Genomic DNA, 12,131 nt, shown 5'->3' with positions numbered 1-12,131 from the left:
CCGGCCAGAGGCCCCAAGGAATTGCTGGGCTTTGCACAAATAAGCTCCCAAAGGAAGCCCTGGGAGCGGGGAGGTGAACTTTAACCCTGGATCCGCCGCCACCCGCCCCCAGCTTCGAGGCGCACGGGCCGGGCGGGTGGGGAGGCGCGCTCGTGACCCTCGGCCACCCTTTCTCGGGGCGCGCCGCCTTTGGATCGATCCCCCTTAGGGGAAAGGAGCCGGACCCAGGAGAGCGCAGGGACCTGAGGGGGAGGGAACGTCAGCCCGGGGGCGGGACCGAAGGGCCCCACGTGACCCCGGCTCCGGGAGCGGCGCCTGCGCCGACAGGCGGGGTGTCGGGGGGCGGGCGGGGAAGCAGGAGGCGGAGGCTGTGGCCATGGCGTCCGAGCGGCTCCCCAGCCGGCCCGCCTGCCTCATCGTGGCTAGCGCCGCCGCCCGCGGTGAGTCATCGGCCGGGGCCGCCTCTGCGGGACCCCAAGCGCCCGCTCGGGATGGGCGCCCCAGCCCCGGGGCTCGGGAAGGGATCCGGCTCCCGACCCGTCCTCCCTTTCCCTCCTCCCTCCCGCGCCCCTTCCCTCCCGCCCCCATCCTTCTCCCCGGGGCCAATTCCAGTTGGACTTTGAGCCCGCTGGGGTCTGGGCCGGGAGGCGCGCCGCCCACCGCGCTCACAGGTCCCTTCCGAGCCTCAGGTAACTCATCTTTCAAACGGGGCCGCCGCCCCGGGCCCCGCGGGAGAAATGGGGGCCGAGCCCGACCTCCCGGTTAGACTTCGTGGGATCGTGTGGGCTTCCAGATTCATCCGGGGCCTTGCCCCACAAATGGCAGTTCTGCTAAGGGCCCTGCTGGTCCCCCGCAGGCTCCGGCCTGTTCCTCATACGGAGTCAGCCTCAGACTCTTGTCAAGTCGGCCTCAACCACATGAATCGCACCCATGGGATCGCGGCCATTTTTCTAGCAAAAGTTTTCCTAGTGAAGTTTCAGGCCTGGAGGGACCTCAGAGATCATGTGGCCCAGAAAGCCCCGGCCAGCGACCGCCACTGTGAACCCGAGCTGCCGGGGAGCCTCTCATTAAGGCAGGCCTCGGAAAGCTGCTCTCCTGGGCTCCTAACCCTTGCTCTGGCCTCCGGGGCCCGCAGACCCCGGGGAGCTCCAGGAGGGGGCTTTGGTCTACATGCTGGCCCTGAGGTCTTTCCTGGCAGTTTAACCAGCAGTAACTGTCACTTCCCACTTGTAAAATTGGGAAGCTAAGTGATGGAGAGGGAGGGAGAGGAGAACCATTTGCCAGGTTCCTCCTGTGTGCCTGGCACTGGGCTAATAGATTTACAAATAGCTCATTTGAGGTGCTATTATGATGTCCATTTTACAGATGAGGGAATCAAGGCAGGCAGAGTTGAAATGACTTGTCCAGGATCCCACAGGCGGGAAGTGTGAGGCTCCACCTGGAACTCTGGACTTCCTGATTTTAGGCTCTGGACTGAAATATAAACAAAACCAAACACAAATAAGACAGAACCTGTTCTCTGCAGCTGGCCTTTTCCTCACTTAAATGTGAAGGGCTCCCCAAGGCTGTGAGCTTGGTGGGCGCCTCCCCAGCCACTCCAGCCCACCCGTGGCCCAGGAGCTCGGCCTCCCTCCTTGTCGGGGTCTGAGCAGACGTAAAACCAAGTGGAGCGGAACCCATCCCGTCCCGGGCCACAAAGGCCTCCCAGGGTGTCCTGGGATTCGGTGGGGCAGATCCCTGCCGTGTGACCCTAGACAAGGCCCCTGCCAGTCTTAGTTTCCTCATCTATGCATGGGGCTAATAATAGCACTTCCCTCCCAGGCTGTGGCTTGGGCTTTTGCAAACCGGAGAATGCTATGAAATGGCTGCTGCCATTATTTGTGGCTGTGCCATCCAGCACTCTGAACTCAAACCCCATTGTTGCCTTTTGTCCAGAGCAACAGGATCTTAGAGCCTCGGCAGAGCCTCGGTACGGGCTGGGCCAGGTGTGGTCACCCTCCCCCAGAGCTGGCCCAGCTGAAGCCCATTCCTCTTCTAGATGGAAATCACCGGGCCCAGGGTCCTGCTAGAACCCAAGGGCCTGACGTCCTGCTAGAACCCGAGGCCGGCTCCCCAGCTCCCCTTTCACACTCACTAACTTCTCTGCCTCGGTCCCTGTCCTGTGTGCTCTTCTCTGAGCCACTGGCCCTGCCTAGGGGCCTCTCCCGCCGGCCTTTGTGTGTCAGGGATGAAGTTCACCTGAGACAGGAAACAGGTAGGGGCCCTCTGCTCCCTTGCTATCTTCCTTATCTCGGATATCAAGTCCCCGATGACGCATGTTGATTCTTTCAAAGGTCACTCTTCCTCTGGACAGAATAACAGCGGGTCACTGAGGTCCCTCGGCATTCACTTATTGGCTCCCTCCGCCTGAGCAGGAGGAGCCCTTCTTTCCCCCATTGTGTCTCTTATTTTTATTTTTCTAATTCCAGTTTTATTTTCCGGTCCAAACGCTCTCCCTCTCCTCCCTCCCACTTAGGGAGAAGACAGAAGAAATCCATTACAATAGATCTGGCTAATATGAAAATGTTACATATATAACCTATAACAAAGTGCTTTTTTGTCTTGGAAAAGAGGGAGGGAAAGCTTTTATAACCGGAAATCTTCCAAATGAGTGTGGAAAACTATCGTTAAATATAATTGGAAAAATAAAATACTGTTGACATTTGTAGAATAACCTAATAGATATAATCATGAAAAACAGATTCTGGAGTTAGTTCTTCTCCTGTCCCCTCCCTCCCAAAAGAAGAGAAAGAGACAGAGAGAGACAAAGAGAGAAAGAGCAAGAGAGGGAGAGAGACAGTCAGAGATGGAGAGAGACAGAGAGGGAGAGATGGAGAGAGTGAGAGAGAGGCAAAGACAGGCAGAGACTGAGAAACAGGGAGAAAGAGGCAGAGAGAGAGGCAGAGACGGACACAGAGAGCAGAAGCCAGGCTCCACTCTGCCTCTGAGTCTGACCTCCTGGGCTAGAGGCAGATAACATGTTTCATTATCAGCCCTCTGAAGTGTTGAACATTGTATCCAAGCATTTGCTACAATGTTGCCACCAACTGTCAATAACTTGCCCTCCTGGTTTGCTCCCTGGCTGTGCCTCAGCAGGCCTGCACAGAGCCCAGGGGCAGCCGGCTGCCTTCCAGCTCTTTGGCGCCGCCCCCCCCCCCAAGCTCTTTGTTTGGGGCTCATTCGGAGCTTTTGGCTCTGGAGGCCCTTCCTTCAGGGCCCGGTCTCTCCTCCCTGTTTATCCCTCTGGGGCCCTGGCCCAGAGTCGGGATGTTCTTTTTGTTTAGGTCTTTTTGAAAGACTTTTAACCATCAGTGGGCTGTTCAGCAAGCAGTTATTCGGTTTTTGCTGGATTTGTTACTATCCATACAGGTCATGGGGATGTGGAGAAAAGCAAAACCGGGTCCTGCCCTGGAGGAGCTTACTTCCTAGCCGGAAAGGAACCAAGTGGGCAGAATTCCCCTTAGAAGGGGGTCTTTGCAGCCAGGGAAGGCTCTCAACCAACGCGGGGCTCCCGCTGAATCTTGCAGACGTCAAGGAAGGCGGGAGTGTGTCCCCCTGAGCCCCTGGGCCTGCCAAGGCCGAGGCATGGGGGTAGAAGCCGAAGCGTTTGTATGGTTGGGCGAGTAAGCCGTCCCGGACGGGCCATGGACCTCGGAGAGGGGGTGATAGTTATGGAGACTGGGAAGGCATAAGAAGGTGCCGGGTTTAAATTAGAAATGGGAATTTTCATTTGATCTGGGAGAAAGAGGGAGCCACTGGGATTGCTTGTACCGAGGAGGGAGCAGTAGGGTCGGCTTGCGCGTAGGAGGGTAGAAGACAGAGTGACTGGGGAATGTTGAGGCAGGGAGGCTCCTTGGTGTTCTTCAGGGATGCCGGACTCTTCATGACCCCATTTGGGGTTTTTTTTGCAGGGACACCAGAGCAGTTTGCCATTTACAGATAAGAAAATTTAGGGACAGGGTGAAGTGACTTGCCCATGGTCATAAAACTAGGAAACATTTGAGGCCAGATTTGAACTCAGAAAGATGAGTCTCCTTGACTCGGCTTGGCATTCTGGGCCCTGTGGCATCCCTTCCCCGCCCAAGGAGACGAGGCCAGTAAGGAACTTATTGTAATAATCCAGGGGAGGAGTGGATACTGTGTGATTTAGCAGCGAAGGTGAAAGAGGCTTCCCAGTGAGATAGATTGGGCAAGTCTTGGGTAAAGGAGAATGAAGACTGGAAGATGAATCCTGAGTGGGGACCCTGGGGGACGTGGAGGGGGCAATGGCCTCCAAAGTAAAAGAGAAGTTTGGGGGAAAGAAGGGCATGGGGGGAGAATGAGAGGCTCAGAATTAAGTCTTAGTGGAAATAGGTGCTTGAATGTGTCCCGTGGCCCAGTCACCCCATTGGTGAGCCTTTGTAGAAAGAGACAAACCAGCCTGGTCTTTTAGCCCTCTTCTTGGCTCCAGATTCATGGGAGGTGATTCATTAATCCTTTTGGCAAACTCCCAGCTAATCCCGGGCCTTTCTCCCGGCCTCTTTGTCCTAGTGATTCTCTGATGATTCTCTGCCAGCAAAACAAGGCACATGGTTTAAGGGCTTTTGATGAACCCCCAGGAGGACGGTGGGAATGCTCAGGCCTGTGAAGAGGGGAACAAACTTCTGCCAGAACTACTGCTCCCGCTTCTGCTCTCCCCCAACCATCAGGGTTGGTGAAAGAACAGAGGCGGTTGCTTTTTTTCACATTACCATATTTACTTTCAGCTAACCAAAAAAAAAAAAAAAAATCTTCCCCATTGAAAAAAGAAAACTTTGTCCGGAGGAGATTTTAGTCATACGAAGTCTCGGGGTTCATCCCGAAAGCTCAGGTTTCAGTTTGCACTGAATCCATCACTTGTCTCTCAGGAGGTGGAAACCTGCTGCTTCTCTGGTCCTGTGGACTCCTTGCATTAGCCCCATCACTGGCAAGTCTTCCCATCCCCTGGGGCATTTCTCACAGCACCTTCTTACATCAGAACTTGCCAGTTTTGTTGCTCTCAGTCACGCTCAACTCTTTGAGTCCCCGTTTAGGATTTTCTTGACAGAGATCCCAGAGTGGTTTGCCATTGTCTTCTTCAGTTCATTCTGCAGATGAGGAAACTGAGGCAAACAGAGGTAGGAAGCGTCCAAGGCCAGATTTGCACTCGGGGAGATCAGACCCAGCACCCTCTCCCACTGTGCTGCCCTCTAGCTGCCCCTCAATTTGTGCACTCTTTCCCCAGTTGCTGGGCATCTTCTCATTTCCATTTGTTTGCCACCATGGGAAGAGCTGCTTTGAATGTTTGTGTCCTCGGAGGTCCTTTCCCCTTCTTTGAGCTCTATAGGGATCTCCTGCAAGTGTGTCCTGCAGCCAACCCTCCTCCTCCTCGCCTCCTCAGTAAGAAGCCAAGTGTCTTCACCCTTTCATCCAGTTTTTCCTCCCCTCCAGACGGTTCTGGGTAAAAACTAAGGTTCTGGTTCTCGCCACCCATGCGCCACTAAATAAACCATTTGTCCGCGGGACACTTGGTTTTATTGTTTATTTAACAATAGACCTACTATTGCTAGCTATTCTTAGTAGTATGGTTGGGTCAGAGAGGAAGGACTTAATAACTTTGGGGTCATGGTTCCGGGTAGTTTTCCAGAATGACTAAGCCAATTTAGAGCTCTCCCGACAGCGCATCAGTGTGCCTGTTGTTCCAAAGCCCTCATTAGTCCCCTAGCATTCGTTTTCCTGTTTGGGGGGTCAGTGTTGCCGATCTGATGGGTGTGAGTTGGAATTTGAGTTGCTTTCCTTTGTCGTTTTCCAATTACTAATGACAGGAGCACTTTTTAAAAACAAGGCTACGGTCGGCGTTCTTCCTTTCGGAAGCGCCTCTCCTTTGGACCGCTTATCATTTCAAGAATGGCTTTCATTTCTACATTTGTCCTGCTGGCCTGAATATCTTAGAAATGAGCTCTTTATCAGAGGAACTTGCTGTCCGCATTTTGGTTTTTCACCTCTTTTCATCATTGCTGCATTGATTTTGTTTGTCATGAGCTCTTCCTTTTCTCCCGTTTGACTTTTCCATTTTCTCGGGAGCTTATGGTGGTGTGCGCCCTCTGAGAATCCCCTGAGAGGAAGAAGGGTGGCTCCCAGCCTGGCTCTGGAGGTGCCTCGGATGCTCCTGCCCGGCCCGAGGGCTGGCTCACACCCAGGGATTTCTGATCTCTTCTCATGTCTTACAGGTGTGTCGGCCCACTCATTCCTCCACTGCTTCACCATGGGCAGTGCCGCCTTCAACTTGCAGGTGGCCACACCAGGAGTAAGTGCCAGTGGGTCTTTGGGTAGCCCCTGCAGACGGGGAGGGGCGGGGGCCAGTCCTGTACTCTGGGCCAGTGGCCAGCCCTGGGTTTCCTGGGCATCCCCCCCCCCCCAAAGGGGCCTGACTTCCCAGGGGGAGATGGGGGTGGGCGGGTATGTTCCTAGATGGAAAAATTGCCTTCAAGATCTCCCAGACTGCCTTGACAAAGGGGGTCAAGAGATTGGTCCGTCCCTGTAGCTGCTAGGGGAATGGACACCCCTGTTCTTCCTGGGCCGCTGAGTCCCGGGCGGGGGAACAGTTCAGAAGGTTCATTCCGTCAGGAGAGGGCCAGCCAGAACTTTAGGAACGGCCTTGTTTAGGGCCTGTTCTGGGCCGGGTTCTGGGCTGGGCACTGACTACAGTTACCGGCAGTAACTGGAATGGCCCCTGTCCTCTAGGGGCGTACATGGCTGTCAGAAGGAAGGACCGGGGCATATATAATCCGGGGCCCAGAAGGCACATGGGCAGAAGGTGCTGCCTGGGAGGAGGAGAGTGAGCCAGTGGGGTCCAGGGCTGGCCAGCATTGGGGAGGACACCCCATGTTCAGTGTGGGGGCTGGTCCCCGTCCCAGAGATGCCGGCAAGGACCTCAGGGACCCCAGGACGGAAAGGGGCGAAACAGTAGGATCAGGGAGGGCTTCTCGGAGGGGATGCGGGGTGGAGCCAGGGGGCCATTACTCCCCCCTCCTCTAGGGGAAGGCCATGGACTTTGTGGGCGTGAACGAGAGCAACATGCGCTGGATCCAGGACTTCCGCATGAAGGCCTACGCCAGCCCCGCCAAGCTGGAGTCCATCGATGGTGAGACCCCTTCAGGCCTGGGGTGACTCGGAGGTTCTTGGGGACAATCTGCAGTGGGGGGAGGGACCCGGGGTGACTCCCTGGGCCCCGCCCTGAGGATCTGGCTAGAGGCCTCGGCCCTTCCTGAGAGGCAGCATCTGGGGCAAGGGCTGCTGGGGTGACCCCCCAAACCTCCCAGCCCAGAGCTCAGGACGGGGGCCCCTTGCACTCCCTTGGGCCGGGGAGACCTTCCCGTGGGGCAAGGAGAGGAGCCACCGTGAGCTGAGGTGCTGGGGCTCACCTAGAAAACGATGGCAGGAGCTGCGAGACGGGCCCGGGGCCTCCTGAGGACTGCGGAGCTTCCACACCATTTTCTCATTTAGACAAATATTTGCCGCTCCCTTCTGTTTCCTGACTGTCTCTTCCCCTGGGGCTAGCTCTCCCCTGGTATTGGTGCAGGGCCCCCCAACCCCACCCCCCACCCCCGTGAAACAAGGCACACCTGGGCCTCAGTTGTATCCCTTCCCCCATAGGTGCCAGGTACCATGCCCTGCTCATCCCCAGCTGCCCCGGGGCACTGACTGACCTTGCCAACAGCGGGTACTTGGCCCGGATCTTGGAGCACTTCAGCACCGAGCAGAGTGAGTGTGGGGCAGGCCAGGGAACTGAGGCACTAAAGAGCCTGGGAGGGGCAGAGTCCTCAGCCACACCGTGGGAATCCCACTGTGGGCCCCTGGTGACCTTGCAGGGAACGCCCTTGGAGGTGACACAGCAGAAATAAATGTAGTGTCTGGGCCCGGGTGCAAAGGTGGACCCCACCGAGCCAGGAATGGGGGACAGGGAGCTCTGGGGGACAGATAATGGACCCAGGGGTTGCCCTAGGAATTGGGAGGAAAGGCCCCCGGGGCAAGTCGGGGTGGGGGCACTGCCAGGGCCAAGGGCCGGGGCTGAGCCAAAAGGCTCTGGAGGTAGCCTCCAGGTACGGGGCGCCATACCCACAAGCCCGCACAAAGACCGTACCCTGATTCTGCCGACCCCTGCACCCCAAAGGGGAAAGAGTCTGTGTGAGGCCACGTGCCAGAACCAAACAACCCTCACTGCCCCTGATGCACGGAGGGAGTGAGCCTCCTGTCCCTTCAGGTCTGTTGCGGCTCAGAGATTCCTTCCAGGTATCTCTCATCTCCAGCTAGCCTCGGTTTCCCTGCCTGTAAACAAGGCCATCTGTGTGGTCCTCTCCAGCTCTGCAGTATCCTTGAGGGGCTTCCCCTTGTGCTCCCTCACCTCCCTCACCGGCCACGGGTTCTGAGCCGGCTCCTTCCTTGGGCTGGGCGGGGGAGCTTGGCTGGCAGGTGGCTGCCCGAGGGGGCCGGTGTCCAGAGCGGCAGGACCCCTATGCTCCACTGGGCAGAGACCACAGCCTGGCTCTTGGGAGCCTGGATGGGGCCCTGGTCAAGGCTGCTGGGAGGGGGGCACAGAACCTGGGGCCGGAGGTGGAGCCCTTCCTCCCCCCTGGGACAGGGCAGGCTCCTGATAGAGACCCGGGCACCCCTTGCCCCTCAGAGGGCTCGGGCCAGTGACGTGCCTCTCGCTGGGCAGCTGGTGCTGCGACCCACAATGCCTCTGGCAGGCGCTTCCGGGCACACAGAGGTCACTGGGGCAGCCGGGCTCAGCCTGAGCCACATCCGTTTGCCTTTGGTTCCAGAGCCCATCTGCGCTGTGGGGCACGGTGTGGCCGCCCTCTGCTGCGCCACGGAGGACAAGGCTTGGGTCTTCCAGAATTACAGCCTGACCGGGGTAAGTCCCCCCAGGGCAGGGAGCGGGCAGGATCAGGGGTCTCTGGAACCCCCCGGGGGGGGCACCCACAGGGCCCTGCCCCAAAAGCTGCCAAAGGGGCCCCTCCTCTTGCTCCCCAGCCCCCCGTGTGTGAACTCGTCCGGCAGCCTGGCTTCGGTAGCCTGCCCATCATCATGGAAGACTTTGTGAAGGATGCGGGAGCCTGCTTCAGTGGTAAGGGGCCCTGGGGGCCGGGGAAGGACACAGGGGGTTTGCAGGGAAGGGCCGCCACCAGGGGGCGCCAGAGCCTGGGAGACAGTCTGCCTCAGTTTCCCCATCTGTAAAGTGGGGATGCTGGTAGCCCCAGCTCAGTATGGGGAGCTCAGTGTTAGCGCCTGGGAGAGGCGTGGCCGAGCCTGGCGGGCTGAGCGCTTCCTCCCAGATCCGTGGAGGGCCCTCGTTGCCCCGGCCCAGGGCGACCCTGGGGGTGGGGGGGAGGGTGCCCGGGGACCACCACCCACGGGGAGAGGGCAGAGGGTAGGCCCCTCCCCCAACCATGCCCCGCCCCCTCTGACCATGCCCCGCCCTGCTGCAGCCAGCCAGCCGGACGCTGTGCACGTGGTCCTGGATCGGCACCTGGTCACGGGCCAGAACGAGGCCTCCACGGTGCTCGCAGTGCAGAACCTGGTGTTCCTGTGCGGCAGCAGGTGAGCCGGGCTCCGGCGGGAGCCTTGACTTGGGCCGAAGGAGCAGCCTCCGCTTACACTGGAGCCCACAGGGGGCCTGCTCTCAGCGGGGGCCTGAAGGGTGGGACAGGGTCCCAGAGGCCGAACTGGCCTGGGAGGAGGGATGGGCCCTGACGGGGCAGGAGGGTGAGCGTCCCTACCCGAGCCTGGGGACCAGGGTGGGCCAGAGCAGGGCTCACTGGGTCATCCTTCCAACAGGAAGTGAGCAGAGACCTCGGACCCTGGGGCCCCCCCAAGGAAACAGCTTCAGCCCCGGCTTTGTGGCTTCCCTGCGTTTCCTCCTGTGAGCCCAGGAGAGCTGGGGGACTCTGGCAGTGCCCAGGCAGTGCTCTGGGCCCCATCCCTGGCAGGTGCTCTGTGCCCCATCCCTGGCACGTACTCTGGGCCCCATCCCTGGCAGGTGCTCTGGGCCCCCATCCCTGGCAGGTGCTCTGGGCCCCATCCCTGGCACGTGCTCTGGGCCCCCATCCCTGGACATTTGGGCCTTCTTAGAACAACTGGACGAAGCCGCTTCCTGACACTGTGCTAGGGCAGGGGGTCCTTGGCCTGACTGGGCTCGTGCCTACCTGAGGACCAGATCCTGGGGGGTGTGGAGCCTGTGAGGGGGGCGGGGGAGGGGGGAGAAGGGTGCTCCCCCTCAAGTGCTTCCTTCTGGTTATTTAAGAATATAGGGAGGAGCCTAGTCGGTCACCCAGAAACTGCCCCCTGCGGGAGCGAATGGAAACAGTGGGGACAGGGCCCCAGAAGGCAGAGCAGGGGAGGGCCTTCCCACAGCCGCCCCCATGCCCAGCTCCCATGGGCCACAGCCCACGATGGACCCCTTCTTCCTCCCTCCCTTAGACCCCTGCCCTAGGCATCATGCCAGGCTCCCCATTCCCACTCCTCCTGCCCCAGGCGCCAAGGCCCACCCGTTGTGCCCAGTCTCCCCTCTGACCCTGCCCCCGGACTATGACCACAGCTGCAGCCTGCCTCGGTCTCCCCTCCAGTCCCTCTCCGGCCTCCAAAGTGACTTTCCTACACTGGAGGTCCCGCCGTTATCCCCATTGTTGTCCCATCTTGTGGGGGCGTCTTTCCCCCAATTACATGTTGTTTACAGTCCACGTTCTCCCCCCGGCTCCCAGTGAGCCCTGGGCCAGCCCTGCGGGACGTCCCCTGTCGTCACTCATTTTGCACAGGACTTGGTGAAAACCGAGGTGGGGGCTTGGCCTGGACCGTCCCCCCCCCCCCCTGGGCAGCAGTGCGCCCCCCAGGGTAGGGGCGCCTTGGCACCGTCCTCCAGGTTTGTCTTGGGTTGTGGGGGTACAAGGAGAGCCAGGCCATTCCCCAGGGTCGCAATCACCCCGGGGCTCCCCGTGAGCCATGTCCTGCTCGCTCTGCATCGGCTCCTGCAAGTTTTTGCAGATTGGTTTGTTATTGGCACTGGCTCCCCATGGCCTCCAGGAGCCAATAAAAACGACTCTGCTTGGCATTTGGAGCCGTTCCTGACCTGCCCCCTCCTCCCCGGGCCCGGAGCACTCTCCTCCCTCCCTGGGCCTGGAGCACTCTTCCCCCCTCCCTCCCTGGGCCCGGAGCACTCTCCCTCCTTCCTGGGCCCGGAGCACTCTCCCTCCTCCCTGGGCCCAGAGCACTCTCCCCGCTCCCTGGGCCCGGAGCACTCTCCTCCCTCCCTGGGCCTGGAGCACTCTCCCTCCTCCCTGGGCCTGGAGCACTCTTCCCCTCCCTGGGCCCGGAGCACTCTCCCTCCTCCCTGCCTTCCCCAGGAAGCCTGCCCTGCTTGGTGCCCTAACTGGATCTGTCCCTCTGCCCCCACCCCCAGCCGGGCCCGGGAGCACAGGACGGCTTTGTGTCCCCACACTTGCTCAGGACAGGACTTGGCACAACAGCAGGTGCCGAATAAATGTTTATTGACCAGAAGCAGCGGATGAGCTGTGAAAGCCGGAGACTGGACTTCGTCCAGAGCCAGGAGTTTACTGAATGGGGCGCCGGGGGCCTTTGGCGAGGGGCGGGGGCGGCGGAGGGTCCTGGAGGCCGGCAAACAGCAGGGGCCGCAAGCCCCCATCAGGTCCCGTTGGGCTGCGGGCAGGTCCGGGGCCCGGGGCCCTCCCAGGCCCGCCCCCCCCGCCCACCCCGATTCCTTGGCAGAGGGTACGGCTTGCCCCCCACCCCCATCAGTGGGCTCAGACGGGCTTTAGAACAGAGCCGCCTTGTTCCCAAGGCCGGGCCCTGCAGAAGGGCTCCCGGGGTCTGGAGCGGGGCCAGCTGGAGCCTGCACTCTGCTCTCACGCCTGAAATGGGGAAAGGGGGGGTGGAAGGCTCAGCCTTAACCCTGGCCTGGCCTGAGCTGGGCCCCGGCTCACTGACCCTCCAGGAAAGCCCCTGGGTCCCACTGAGTCCTAGGGAGAGGAGGGATGGGAGGGGGAAGGAGGGAGGGCCCCTGCCCAAAGGGCCTCCCC

General features: G+C 59.8%; 1 protein-coding gene across 2 annotated transcripts; it reads left to right on the top strand.

Moving 5' to 3' along the window:
- The first annotated feature begins 303 nt into the window (after positions 1 to 303).
- On the top strand, positions 304 to 11,612 carry GATD1 (glutamine amidotransferase like class 1 domain containing 1). Of its 2 annotated transcripts, XM_031942570.1 has the most exons (8): positions 310 to 440; positions 6,267 to 6,343; positions 7,075 to 7,180; positions 7,693 to 7,800; positions 8,862 to 8,953; positions 9,073 to 9,166; positions 9,528 to 9,639; positions 9,877 to 11,612. In XM_031942570.1, the coding sequence occupies exons 1-8, from the start codon at positions 377 to 379 to the stop codon at positions 9,881 to 9,883; spliced, it is 660 nt and encodes a 219-aa protein (XP_031798430.1). In that variant the 5' UTR covers positions 310 to 376; the 3' UTR covers positions 9,884 to 11,612. The 2 variants fall into 2 exon arrangements, with proteins under 2 accessions (XP_031798431.1, XP_031798430.1); XM_031942571.1 differs by lacking the exon at positions 9,877 to 11,612 and having other exon boundaries at positions 304 to 440; positions 9,528 to 9,643.
- Positions 11,613 to 12,131: the final 519 nt, after the last annotated feature.

This window comes from Sarcophilus harrisii, chromosome 6 (genome assembly GCF_902635505.1).
Source record: "Sarcophilus harrisii chromosome 6, mSarHar1.11, whole genome shotgun sequence".
Taxonomy (NCBI): domain Eukaryota; kingdom Metazoa; phylum Chordata; class Mammalia; order Dasyuromorphia; family Dasyuridae; genus Sarcophilus; species Sarcophilus harrisii.
The sequence above is the reverse complement of the archived record's forward strand: the minus strand, read 5'-3'. Positions and strand labels throughout refer to the sequence as shown.